The sequence below is a fragment of the Podarcis raffonei genome, chromosome 9, assembly GCF_027172205.1.
Source record: "Podarcis raffonei isolate rPodRaf1 chromosome 9, rPodRaf1.pri, whole genome shotgun sequence".
Classification (NCBI taxonomy): domain Eukaryota; kingdom Metazoa; phylum Chordata; class Lepidosauria; order Squamata; family Lacertidae; genus Podarcis; species Podarcis raffonei.
Window position 1 is genome coordinate 29,977,087 of NC_070610.1, and position 14,710 is coordinate 29,991,796.

The window sequence follows — 14,710 nt, forward strand, 5'->3', positions numbered from 1 at the left end:
TATTCATAGTTCTTTCCAATCTTGCTGTTTCCACATCACTTCTTAATCAAATATTTTCTCTTTGTCCTTTATGGTCTCTTTGATAGTCTCCTTAAGCCGATATACACCGATAATACTCCTGCGTAGATTTCCCGTCGTGAACCTCAATCCAGATGGTTCCCATAAATCGTCACCTTTGGAGATAAGTTCACTTTTTCCCTCGTAAATTCATAGCTCTGTCGTTCTTAAAGCCTCTTTGAGGAGTCTCTCCCACGATGTAAAACGCTCTCTTTCACTATTCCTCCTCCCAGGCTTATTCCTCCGACAGAGCTTCCCAAGATGGCGACGACGGCATTTTTGACTGCGTCAGAACAAAGCTCTTATACATTCCACAGTCTTCTAAAACATGCTTTGGTTCGAAAGTTTATCTCCACACAGCCTTAGATTCACAGCTTAAGTCCTTAAAACCTCATTTCTGGCTTTTGACTCTTGAAGGGAGGGGATTCTTGGGGTTAATCACATGAGTAAAATAAAACGTTTTTCCCCCTCCCCCATCAGTCATTTGCCATACCGTATCTTGACGTATCTTCTCATAATTTAAATCTTGTTTTTCCAGAGACCTCTTCTGTTGCAGTATTCACTCCTCCTCATTTCCTGAAGTATGTGCATTTCCTTCGTGCCAAATTGTTTCTTTTGAAGTTCTTGCAGCTAGTGGCGCAGGTCAGAGACAGCGTCCAGGAGTGCCGAAATCCCACAGGAGCATTTTGTGCCTAATGCCCCCATCCCCCTCAAAAATTCGGGGGTGGTATCGGGCACAGCAGGCATACGGCCCCACTCACCATCTTGAGTGGGTTTTTGGGAGGCTTATTACTCCCAAAATAGCCTCCAAATTACCTCCTGTGGGTCGGAGAGATGTTATTGTCGGCCATCTTCCTATGCGCCCCCTAGTGGGCCCCCAATTTCCAAAAGGTTTCCACTAAAATTGCAGGGGGGGGGGGAGAATATCATACAGAAATAGCCACAAGGGTATCTTCTGGATCTCGTGCTGAGCTTTAGAATCAGTGAGACCACACTGCTTTCCATAGTCAGTGTGGTGTCTGGAAGTTTCTCTCTGTTCTTCCAAACTTTGACAATGCCTGGGGAATCCCCTGACCTTGTGCTTAGCCTTGGGAAGCAGAAATAGAAGCACTGGCAAGGTCACAGTCCCTACAAATTTAATGTGATGAGGACAAATCCCTGCACAGTTGTACTGGGCTTCAAGAGGTGCTCCCGGCTCCTCTGAAACTCAAGAGCAGCACTGCAGCAAAGACCTCCGTGCTCCCACTTTATGGAGAGCAAGGGTCAACAGCAAGCAAAAAATTCCGGCTGGCTCTTGAAGCTAGTCAATATTTGTGAACGGTGATAGAGTCATCAGAGAGAGTCAGGTGCAGGCCTTGCCAATGTCCCTGATAGCAGGCTCACATAAGATATTTTGAACTTTCCAAAGGAAGTGAAAGATAACAAGTATAGAATGTTTTTTTTTGGGGGGGGAGATAAATCTCTGCATTGTTTACAAAAGCCACAACCTTTCCTTCATGCAAACATGTAGCCGCTGCAGTACTGAGACTCCTCCAGTTTGCCTGCATTTACTTCCAATCAGGTCCTATAACATGACGCAGAAGAAGCTGCATCACCACCACCCACAGAGAAAGAGAGAGAGAGAGAGAAAGGAAGGAAGGAAGGAAGGAAGGAAGGACGGATGGACAAACAAACACAGAGAGCCAGCATGCCTACCTTCTGGTTCTGTGGGCCATCACTATCGTCAAAGATGCCATCTTCTTGCTGGTCATAATCAGGACCTCCCAGAAGACGTATTCGCTTTTCGCACTGCTTTTTTGCTACAGTTAGCTGGTTAATATACCTCTTCATGTTCCGGGCTCTCAGATGGTCAGCTTTCATTGCAGCCGTCTCTTTACCTTTACTGTCTATCAAAAACAATTGTTTAAAATTTAACTTTTTGAACTTAAAAAGGTCAGCATGTCAACATACAATGAATTTTGAAGAATGGACCCATATAGCAGTCTTGGCTTCAAAAAAACAAAACAAAAAAAGAGAACTTGTTGTAAAAGTCAGGATTGTCTCCTGGTGCCAAGGTATTACATTTCACAAAAGTAGCTTTTTGTTTCTTTCCTTTATGACACAAACAGCTAACCGAGATACAAATTGTGCAAGCTGACTAATAAACTTTATTGGTCCACAACACTTGTTATCATCATAGAAATGTATTGTTCATAAACGGTTTACATGTTAGCTTTTTATTATTATTTTCACCCCTGAAACATCTAAGAGTCTTGTGGCACCTTAAAAATCAACAAACATATTACAGCATAAGGTTTTCTAGGCTACAGTCGACTTCATCAGATGTTGTGGGAGGAGACTTGTTAAGGCTGTTCCACTTCTGGGTGGGGCGGTGTTTCGGGCAGGCCACGTGGTCTCCCACACACAGCAGGGGCCGGGCTAAGCCCCCACATTATTGGGGAGACCCTGGCCGCATCACACACCTCTTCCCACTCTGTTTTCAAGCGTCTGACGTTTTGGCCTTGCTATGGATCTCAGTTGGTTGCCTGTTGAGGGGGCCTCGTAGGAATTTTCCCACTTGGCAAATTGGCACTGGCCATTTGGTTTTCACCTACCTCGTAGCAACTGTCACAACTTTTGTAAGGTTTGGCAGTTAGGCATTGGTAAAACCTGGTTCGAGGGAGGGGAGGTATGGCCATCACCTGCCCCTCCATTTTTAAGGGTATTCCATTAAAGGGATCCGGGGTGTGGATCTTGTCCAAAGCCCAGGTAGGGGCTAGGGCCATGCCACGACCCCATCGGGGACCTGGGGGGAGCTCTAGTTGATGTACATCAACAGGGCTCCCCCTATTGGTGGTTGACCCTTACTGGACTACCTGCATGGCGGGCAGGAGTCAGATATAGTCGGTTCAGTTCCAATGCCTAAGCCAATACCACTCACATTCTGTAACCAATAAAGATGTGGCCCAAATTTGCCCATTTAACCTAATATACTGTGTCCAGGTTCAACATGAGGGGGAGGCCTCGGGGTCTTGATATGAAACAGTGAGGTCAGAAAGGCATCTTCAAAACAAAACCGATTAAATGCACATCCATATAGGTTGGCCACAGTCTTTGTCCCACCAGAAAAGAAAGTACTACATTCTCAGTAATCACTTATCTCTTCATAGTTAGCAATTTTCAAAAGATCAGTTGTATGTAAATCTTAGGTGAAAATAAGGAAGGAGTCAAGGGTGGGGGATGTGCTCTTGCTTGCTTGTACATGAAAGGCTGAAATCAATAGTGAAGGATATCCTTTACACACACAAAAAGCATGTTTAATTGTAAGTGATGTTTCTACAGCAACCATCCCAAACTGATGAGGGCACTTGCTAGAATCTAAAATTATTAAAATAACTCCTCCTTAACAGGAATATTCCAAGATCTCATGGATAGCTTTCTTAATTACAGTGGAACCGTGGTTCTCTAATAACTTAGTTGACGAACAAATTGACTCCCGAACGCCAAAAACCCAGAAGTAAGTGTTACGGTTTTCGAACGTCTTTCAGAAGCCGAACGTCTGTTGGCTATTGTTTCCAGGGCGCCTGCACCAATCGGAAGCTGTGCCTCGGTTTTTGAATGTTTCGGAAGTTGAATGGACTTCCGGAACGGATTATGTTCGAGAACCAAGGTACCACTGTATAATCAAATTTAACCTAGGTAACAAAGCTATGTGTCTGACCAAACTGTGGGAGGCAGTGGAAGACAGGAGTGCCTGGTGTGCTCTGGTCCATGGGGTCACGAAGAGTCGGACACGACTAAACAACAACAACAAAGCTATGAAATATAAGTTTCCCAACTATTATTGATCTTGCTGGATGAAAACATGCCTCAAACATTCAGATCAGTTCTGGCGGCCATGAACGGATGGGAGAGTTATACTGGTTTTATAATACAACAGTTCTGATCAACCAGGAAACCATTTGAGCAGGTTTTAATTGTTCTTTGAGGCAAAATTCAGGAAGTCTCTTTGTCCTACAGTTTAAATTTTGTTTATACAAATGTCTAAAAATATGCAGATGAACTTTCAGAACAACCAGTGACACATGTGTTTTAAGATGAAAGAAAACAGGTGTTTCCTTCAGGGAACCTAACAGGGCTAGTTTTGCTCCATTTAGCTCAGTAACAGAACAGAGTATTAATTGAAGATATTTAAATAAACCCTCTGTTAACTACAAGAAAGAGATTACAAAATTAGCAAAAGAATATAAATGCCTGATCACAACCAGAACAAAAAAATCTGCATTTGCGGAAACACATCTGCCATAATAAAAAGTGAACCACTGCAAAACACTAATTACAGAATAGTAAGTGATGCATTAATTAGCCTCCTTTATACGCTTCAGGTACTTTACGTACATTAGGAGCTCTCCTCGGGCACACAAGAGGTGCTTCTCTCAAAATGACTGCTACCAACTTCAAGTCCATGAGATACAAGTTACAAATACAGTGGTACTGTACCTTGGAAGTCGAACGGAATCCATTCCGGAAGTCCGTTCGACTTCCAAAACGGTTCGTAAACCAAGGTGCAGGCTTTTGATTGGCTACAGGAAGCTCCTGCAGCCAAGCGGAAGCCGCAGAGTCCCGTCAGATGTTTGGCTTCCAAAAATAGTTCGCAAATCGGAACAGTCACTTCCAGGTCTGCGATGTTCGGGAGCCAAAACGTTCAAGAACTAAGCTGTTCGAAAACCAAGGGAGCGTACATGGTTTATCTCTCTCTCTCTCACCAAGACATTTTGCTGCCTGAGGTGAAGGGGAAGGTGGCAGTTCACATACAGATGTCAAATACAGTAGCAACTTAATCTGAATCAGAAGTCTAGTTTAGGGGGTCCAGGGCAGGTTATGTGGCGCACACAGTTCTCATGTTATTCTGCCTGGTGCAGAATATTCTGCCTAGCACATCCTCACAACAACCTGTAAGGCTGGGACAGAAAATAACTGGCCCAAGATCAGCCAGTTAACTTTATATTCAAGATTTGAGCCTAGGCCTTCCCAGTTCTATGGCTTGTCCACAAATGTGGAATCACACCAGCCTGCCTTCCCCATAAAAGTAGAGGCGTCCTGTTATTCTGGACTTTTCCCTCTTTAAATAATCAAATCAAATCAAATACCCAAATCACAAAAACTCTGCATGTAAAGTGGAAAAGGCCCTGGACAACTGTGAACAAGTCACTACAACACTGGCTAAAAAAACAACAACCTAAAAGCCTTTCTCCTCCAAACATTCAAAATAAATGAAAGAGAAAAACTTTGATACTGTGCCCAAGATGCAAAAAATAAATTCAAACCACAGTGTTTGGAATTCGCAAGTTATTGCTTGCTTTTTATTTATCTATTGCTTCCCACGAGGCATCCTCAAATGATTTACAATACAATACTTTTTGAGCTATTATAAATAATAGTTTGAAATTTAAACACCTAAGCATTTCCCCCCTCAATCCCTTTGATCTATCCTCAAGGCACAGAATCAAGGTGGTTTGTTTTTTTCATAACTAACAAACCTTTTGGCCATAATACATCATTAGACAGCGGAATATAACTGAAAACCTCAAAATATTTTTTGAACAGCAATCATCAATAATATGATCTCCAGTGTCAATCATAGTTTGTTTTGAAGGTTTTTAAGCACACTATAAAAAGTCACATTTTGGGAGCTGCACAAACTCTGCACTGCTATATCTGACATAAAAGCTAAAAGTTAACTGCAACAGCACCTGATAAGAATCTGCAAGAAATTAAAACCCAAGGCATAAAATAAGTGTCGGTGAGAGGTAGGAAAGCTTTTCAAAATGATTTTTTCCTAGCAATGACTACTAAACTATTCTGCATCCCCACCTGCACTCTGAGAGAGGGGTTTCTCAGTTTCTGGCATTCTGGTCTGACTACAGGGCTGAAGTCTTCCCAAAACTTGTATAAAACCTGAGTGCTATCTATCATCACACTCTTATAGGTAGAGAAGCCAAAACAATACTTTTAAAAAAAGAATCTTGCAGCACCTTTGAGGACTAACAAATTTATTACAGCATCAGCTTTCATGGATTCTACTCTATGTCTTAATCACAGGATTCAAACATTTCGAACAGCCCCTATTCTACTGAGTATATTTACAAAACTGGATATATGCAACGTTTTTTGTATTTTTTATTATCCATCAGAAATGTGTTTCTCATATGTATAAATGCAAAAATGAAGAGTAGTATATTTATGCCTACTCAAAATACTAAAAAATTGAAATTCCTTCACCACCTACACCTAAACGATTAAGCTGTACAAATTGGTTCCTGTACACACAGAAGTGCACTTTTTCGCATCGACTTTAAAAGCTAGTACAAATTGTACCTACTTACACTGAAACATTCAAGTGGAAGAAACTGCGTAGCCTCCTACAGTTACTGATTCAGAATCTCTTAAACTCTGAGGGAGCAAGATCTTTTGAAGAAGAAATGACCCCAGGTGGAGTATTTGTCCAAATTTTGAAAGTGAAGGCTATTCTCATACAGAAAAGTACAACTAACAAGGATCTTTTCCTGGCCCATAACCAAGTGGGTAAAAGAACAAGTAATTCAAGACTGTGCATCAGATCTTCTCTTGAAAACACTTGGTTGGCTGAAATTTGAGAATACCACCTTCCCCTATGCCACCTTCCCATTCTTCCAAAAGTCTCCAGTCTGCCACAAGTCCACAGCTAACTTTTTCCGCAACAAGTGAGTAGAAATGAGTAATGCATAAAGATTTTTTGCATTCTACAAAAATGCGTAAGGAAAGTCAAGAAACAGAATATACACAGATATCAAGATTTTGATCAATAAGCTTGACATTTAAACCACAGTTGTGACTCAAATGGGAAACTGTGGTTTGAAGAGATAGAGGTAAAGCCAATAAACAAGAGGCGGGGGTGGGTGGGTGGGTGGGTGGCTGGCTGGCTCCAGCATGCTTTTCCAGCTTAACAACACCCTAACAAATTCCATATTCCTTTGGTTCACCCTCAGCAGCCTCCACTATTGCCTGGTATCAATGAACTGGACAATCAAGGATATGGTAAACAAATATCTGGAAAAATTCAAAATAAAATGCAATTCTATATATGTCTACTTTGAAGCAAGTCTCTGTTATACCTCTGTGAGGTATAAAAAACTTATACAGAGTTGCAGCCTGCAATGCTGATCTGCAGAAACATATAAATTTTTATTGAATTTATATACAGTGGTACTTCAGGATGCGAACGGGATCCATTCCGGAGCCCCATTTGCATCCTGAATGGAACGTAAGACGCGACGGCGCATCTGCGTGGGTTGCGTTTTGCCGCTTCCGCGCATGACGTCATTTTGAGCACCTGTGCATGCGGCGAAACCTGGAAGTAACGCGCTAAGTTACTTCCGGGTTGCCGCGGAGCGCAACCCAAAAGCTCTCAACCTGAAGCACATTCAACCTGAGGTATGACTGTACCACCCTTCCATTTTTCCTTCTAAGCCAAATAGAACACTATAAAAATTAATACTATAAATACTTTAAAATTTACATACAGAATCAGAAGTGGTTTGAAAAATACACAGCTCTCAGTTGCTGCACTCCCCTGAACTTGGGACAGTAGCACTGTAAGCTCAGGGTCAGCCACAAAATTAAGTAAATATTTATTGATTTGATTTCCATACCACCTTTCTCCCAAGGTACTCAAGATGGTTTACAATTTGAAAGGCTAAAACAAACACATTATATAAAACATAGAGTGGCAAAGTGATATCGGGCCAATTGGTAGCCAATGGTATGTGCCTGGGCTGCAGATACACTAAGTAGAGAAGACCTTTTTAAAAAAACTATTGTTAGTTTGTTATATAAACTTTTTAAAAGTATTTTTATTCTTTAGAAGACACAGGGAGAATTATTTCAACAGCAGCCCATAGTAATTTCACAGGATGATGGAAATTGGAGAGAGCTCCATTTTCTGTCAAGGAAGGAAGGGAGATGTGCAATCAATTCTAAAAGCTGCACGGAAGAGGCTTTGTGACACACATTCAGTGTTCTTTGCAGCAATCTTTCTAATCATGCTGAGGGGGTACTTAAAAAGGACGTAATGAGAGAGATTAGTTGTCAGCTTGTCATCCTAATGGCCATTTGCTGCAAATGTCAAGCAAGCTGCTATGAAGAGAGAAACACTGACGCATTTTTGAGGTAAGGGATTCTTACCTGCAGCTCAGGGAGAGGGGATTTCGGAGGGGAAGGACATTCTAGTGGACCAAGTAGCAAAAAAAAGCAACAACTTGGCTTGCACAACCCTTTTTTAAATGAAGAAGTAGTAGTACAGTGGTACCTCAGGTTAAGTACTTAATTCGTTCCAGAGGTCCGCACTTAACCTGAAACGGTTCTTAACCTGAAGCACCACTTTAGCTAATGGGGCCTCCTGCTGCTGCCGCACCGCCAGAGCACGATTTCTGTTCTCATCCTGAAGCAAAGTTCTTAACCTGAAGCACTATTTCTGGGTTAGCGGAGTCTGTAACCTGAAGCGTAACCTGAGGTACCACTGTACAGTCATACCTTGGCTCCTGAACGCCTTGGAAGTCAAAGGTTCCAGCTCCCGAACGATCGAAAACCGGAAGTGAGCGTTCCAGTTTTCGAATGTTCTTTTGGAAGCCGAACGTTTGACTGGGCTTCCACGGCTTCCGATTGGCTGCAGGAGCTTCCTGCAGCCAATCGGAAGCCGTGCTCTGGAAGTCAAACATTTCGGAAGTCGAATGGACTTCCGGAACGTATTCTATTCGTCTTCCAAAGTACGACTTTAAATGTTATTAGCGACACTAAAAACATCCAAGGGCACCATTTGCTATCTCAGCACAGACCCATTGAGTCTTTAATAACTGTATTCCTGAATATGAATTCTAGAAACCTGATTCCTGGACCTAGAGAGCTAAACCACAGTAGTTTGAGTACTGGTGATTATAAGGCTGGATTACTGCAATGCACTCTATGTGGCCCTTCTCTCGCACTTGGCCTCTAAACTGCAGTTAAGTGCGGAATGCTGCAGTATAGTTGCTGGTACAATGAGCTTATAACACCTCTGCTCATTTGTTACCAGGTTAAGGTCAAGGTGTTACTATTGGCTTGTTTGTTCCGATTCAGCTGTAAACAATGCGTTTTCCCAGGAAAAGTGGCAGGGACAAACTCTGCTTGGACCTGTGCCTACAAATCACAGCACAAACGGAAGTCTGCATGAGCCCAAGACCAAACAGTTTGGACATGTATTTAAAAATCAATAACCCAGTGTATGCATTTTCTGCTTGCTAGCAGAAATGGATTCTTGTTGAGTACTATTTCTTTATTTTATTTAATGAAACGTATATACTGCTCAACTGCAATAAAACCTCCAAGTGGTTTGCAAGAAATATTAAAATTATCAGAAACCTTTAAACAAGAAATGGAAAAAAATAAAATACAGTTGTACCTTAGTTTTCGAACAGCTTAGTTCTCAAACATTTTGGCTCCCAAACACCGCAAACCAGGAAGTGAATGTTCCGGTTTGCAAACTATTTTTGGAAGCCGAACGTCTGACGTGGCTTCTGCGGCTTCTGATTGGCTGCAGGAGCTTCCTGCAGCCAATGAGAAGCTGCGCTTTGGTTTCCAAACATTTCAGAAATCGAATGGATTTCCAGAACAGATTCTGTTCGACTTCCAAGGTACGACTGCAAAAGATAATTAAAATTAACAGTACAGTAAAAAGAGATTAAGATACATCAACATCTTACCTACGCAAATGTTATAAGCAAGTGCTGAAAAAAGTACATTGAAGGCGCCTCCCTGATAGGTAGAGCTTAAAAGACTGATTTCTTATAAGTACAAATTGAGTATTATGTGGGATTTGTAACAGTCCATGCCAATTCCACAGATCAAAGCAGTTGAGTGGGCACTTATGGGGTAAGATGATACTGCAAGTAAACAGTGGGTCTTTCCAGGGAAAGCGGCGGGACGAAAGAAAAACGTTCGGACCCATGCCTGGAAATCATGGATCTGAGCCTACAAATCACAGCACAAACAGAAGTCTCATGCCTATTGTGTATCCTCTCCACTCAGTATCTTATGAAATGGTCTTTCCAGTAAATGAATATATTCATAAATATCTCGCTCTTTCCAAAGGGAAGTTAACAACAACTACTGTTTATATTTTGCCTTCAGTACTATTTCAACATTAGGCTTTTTATGCAATAAATAACCTATTTCAAGTAACCCATTTCAAAGCATGCCTTTAGAAACAGGAACAAAAGAAAGATAACTAGAGTATGTAACAAAAATGGAACAGAAAATTACGCACTTAAAATGAAACTGAAGTAAAATGAAGCACGTCAGAAACCCACGTAAGGGCACACAAAAACATTCAAATGATTTTGGGGGATGAGCATGCTATTCTGGGATTCTCACTATGCCATTTATTTATCATTATTCATTAATCTTCTATTATGTTATTTATTTGCCAGTAGTGATATTGTCAGTGCATTGTGCTTATCACAATGGATTGCCAGAGGGCAAAACCCCACAACATAAAAGTCTGCCCTTTCGTCCCCAAATAACTAAAGTGGACAGATGTGAGAAGTGAACCAAAAAGCAAGTAAAATGTACCAGTCTTGAACAAAGGAACAGTCATCTCAGTAAAATAAAAATGATGTACGTGAAGCAAAACTGAAATGGATCAACCAACATTTAGAATGATGGAAAAGTTTTGAATGTGGTTCCATTGTCGTTGTAGAAAGCTGAAGGCTAAGAGAGGCATGTTTTCAACCAGCCTTCATTTTTCATCAAACGAAAATACTTTGCTTAGACTCTCTCCGCATGTAGACAAATTTGGCATCAAAACAAAAATGGCCATATCCTAGGATGATATACATCATTTCAAGATGGTAAAAGAGGGCATGCAATATTACACAGTGGTACCCCCCTCACATTTTGCAATGTAGCCTCCCCGCTATGTTTGCTTTCCTTATAAACCAAGTAAGAACAGTATTCTCATTTTACAGATGGGATAGCTCAGTTGGTACAGCATGAAACTATTAATCTCAGATGGCCATGTAAAGAATTAGTTATAGGTTTTCTAGTTTTAAACACCTCCCAAAAATACGCAACTTACCTTTTTGCCTTTTCAACTGTGGAAAGCTGCCGATAGTGGTTGCTTGAACTATTTCCACTAAAATCTGATACCTAGTTACAAAGAGAAGAATACAATCAGATCTTTTTGGCTTCATGGCTAATAGTACCTATAAGCAACAATTAAAGGAAAGACTTTTGAGTGAGGAGTGGAAGGGCTGAGCAGAGTTTTTGGTTTTATGCAGTATAGAGGATAGGACATTTTGGATTGGTTTAATGTTTACACCGACATCTCTACTACCAAAATTTAACAGTTATAACTCTCAGGGCTGTCAGACTGTAGCAGTTTTCAGAATATTTTTGTAGTCATGTATACAATAATTAAAGGATTAAAAATATTACTAAGACCAGAAATCTTATGTTATCTAAATGTGTGGCTTACAGAAAGACTATAATCTTGCAATTTTGATTCCCGCCCCTCAGCTGAATAGTTTAAGGAAGATGCCCCCCCCCAGCTCATGCAAGCCAGAGGAAGGGGGTGTTGATCAACTGAGGGGCATGGGAAGCTACCCACCCCTCAGCTGATCAAGCTCCCATATTGCTCGAGCCAGTGCAGTATGGGGCTGAGTGATGTATCTCATCTGCTTCTGAAGAAGAAGCCGAGATACATTCCACACATCGTGATATATCAGTAAATTGCAGTATTTAGCTGCTGATGTATCACGGTGTTAAAATCCAGATATTGCCCAGCCCTAGATTATATATCTGAGCCTCCCCCTTGGTCTCCCAGAACAAACAGAGAAATGAAGTGGGCGGAGCAATGAGAGAAGACGATGGAGCCTTCGGCTGCTGGGGAAGGACTCCGGGGAGGAGAAGGGCCCTTCAGTCCTCACAACTGATTCATTGGGCCAAGACATCCTGGGAAGGGTTGTGGTGACCACTAGGACAGAGCTGTTTTGTTTCTTTCAATAAACAGTTAACTTCACTGACATCAAGTGCTTTATTGCTGACCTACGCCTGCCTCCAGCTCCTGTCAAGGGTGAAATGAAAAAAAACCCAACAATATGCACAGAGAAAGAAATAAGGCCATGCATGCAATCTGACTCCTGTGAGCAGCCTCAGGAACTCTATAAGCCATCTGGATTGGCCATGCATGGTATAAATCCTATGAGTGTGGCCTATTCCTGCGAGTTCAATAAAGCAAAAACACCTGCCTCCAGAAACACTGGGCTGGAGAATACGCACTTTGGATATGGGTCATAGTATAGCTAGCTACCCACGGCCTCAATTACCTGCATGCCATAAGTACTAACTAGAACATGCCTGTTCTCTCTCTGATACAGACTTTGCCCCCAATTCAATGAATGCCAATGGACCTATTTTGTGTCGAGTTTCCTATAAACAAACATGGAATTACCTTAGTTGTTTGAGGAACTCAACATCCGAGTTGCTGTTAATAAGCTTGATGAACTCTTCGTAAGAAGGAGCATATGTGTAGGCTCTTTTGTGATGCTCGTTCACCTGTTCCCGGTACTCCATCTGGACAAGCAACATTTGGTTGATGTAGTTGGGATCACTCAGGAGCTCTACCATGGGTTTCAGTACTGAAGTTTTAAAAAAGAAGAACGCGGCACACATGTAATGCTGCAGACATCTTCATCGAGGGAAAAAAAACCTGTACATTTTGCACTAAATAATATTAGCCTGAATTTATGGATACAAATGAACCACTTCTAAATGCTGGTGTTACATCTATTTCTAAAATTCTTAACAGCTTGATCTTATTTAGGTAAAGGTAAAGGTACCCCTGCCCGTACGGGCCAGTCTTGACAGACTCTGGGGTTGTGCGCCCATCTCGCTTAAGAGGCCGGGGGCCAGCGCTGTACGGAGACACTTCCGGGTCATGTGGCCAGCGTGATGAAGCTGCATCTAGCGAGCCAGCGCAGCACACGGAAATGCTGTTTACCTTCCCGCCAGTAAGCGGTCCCTATTTATCTACTTGCACCCGGGGGTGCTTTCGAACTGCTAGGTTGGCAGGCGCTGGGACCAAGCAATGGGAGCGCACCCCGCCGCGGAGATTCGAACCGCCGACCTTTCGATCGGCAAGCCCTAGGCGCTGAGGCTTTTACCCACAGCGCCACCCGCGTCCCTACTTGGACACAAATCCCAGTGCCCAGTGGGGAAACTGTTCCCAAGAAGTGTGCATCCCATTGTAGCCTTAAAGAATGTTTCCTAAAAATAGCTGGAGGTGACACACAACCTTAGAAGTTTATAATCACAGGAGTTTGGAAATTCAGTCTGTTAAAATACTGTTGCTTCATGCTTATGAAGTATTTCCTAGAACCCTGAAAAAAAATAGGAGAGCAAGCTTTAAATCTTTAATTCAATCCATTATAGCTGTAGTTGACTGATCGGCAAGTGCAAATTTTAGATCAGATGAGCTGCAAATTAAGAGAATACTTGTTTTTATGGGACTCTTTTGGATTGATACTTATCCTGACACCATGGAGAGCCCCTGACAGTCACTGTAGACCACTGGTCTTCAACTAGTGGGTTGGGTGTGATCCAATGTGGGTCACAACAGGAGAACTACCACCATGCAAATATATGGTAAAATGTTAAGAAATAAGTTCCCAAATGCATGCTTGTGTTAAAAGTAGAGCCTAGATCTGAAAAGTTTAGATAGCTGCCATAGACAATATTGGCCAAAATGAACCAATGGTATAAGACAGCTTCCTTTGTTCCTATGAGTAAAAGAATGAAAACAAAAATATAAAAATTTGCCTCTTTTTCTAAGAATTAATGGTGGTTTTTATTTATTGTTGTAAATCACGAAAATTTGTTTAATGTCTCAAAGAGACAGTTATACTGAGGTTTCAGTAATATACTGAAAATACAGTGGTACCTCTAGTTACAAACTTAATTTGTTCCGGAGGTCCGTTCTTAACTTGAAACTGTTCTTAACTAGAGGCGTGCTTTCGCTAATGGGGCCTCTTGCTGCCACTGTGCCACCGGCACACGATTTCCGAATTCATCCTGGGGCAAAGTTCTCAGCTTGAGGTAACTCTTCCAGGTTAGCGGAGTTTGTAACCTGAACCGTTTATAACCTGAGGCGTTGGTAACTCGAGGTACCACTGTACCATGTTATTATATATGCTGGAAGCCACCCAGAGTGGCTGGGGCAACGCAGTCATATGGGCGGGGTACAAATAATAAATTATTATTATTTTACAAATATAATCATTGAAAGGATAGGTGATTAACCAACTAATCAGGGTTGGTTACCTGAGTAGGGTAAGCTGATAGCCCTACTTAAAATGAAGTCACCTTTATTTCTAAATGAAATAGACATTTCCATTTATGAGTTCCAGAAAAAAATATTAGATTGTAGCAGCAAAAAGCCTGTGACGCCCTGGAGACTGACAAGTTTATTGTGGTACGGGCCTTCGTATGCAACATTCATCTCATGCACCTGATGAGTCAGGCTGCCTTCAGTCTAATTGTATGCCTGCCCTCATTGCATGAAAGCCTTCACTGTGGTACACATCAAGAAAAACGTGCGGCTTTT

General features: G+C 41.8%; 1 protein-coding gene across 3 annotated transcripts in view; it reads right to left on the reverse strand.

Annotated features, from left to right (window-relative positions):
* SNX25 (sorting nexin 25) overlaps nt 1-14,710 on the reverse strand; it is a 53,555-nt gene that overhangs the window by 20,717 nt on the left and 18,128 nt on the right. For all 3 annotated transcript variants that reach the window (XM_053402486.1, XM_053402484.1, XM_053402485.1), the window contains exons 5-7: nt 12,560-12,746; nt 11,186-11,256; nt 1,753-1,943 (exon numbers count right to left, since the gene is read on the reverse strand). In XM_053402486.1, the coding sequence (XP_053258461.1) occupies nt 1,753-1,943; nt 11,186-11,256; nt 12,560-12,746 (449 nt within the window). The remainder of the gene's footprint in view (nt 1-1,752; nt 1,944-11,185; nt 11,257-12,559; nt 12,747-14,710) is intronic.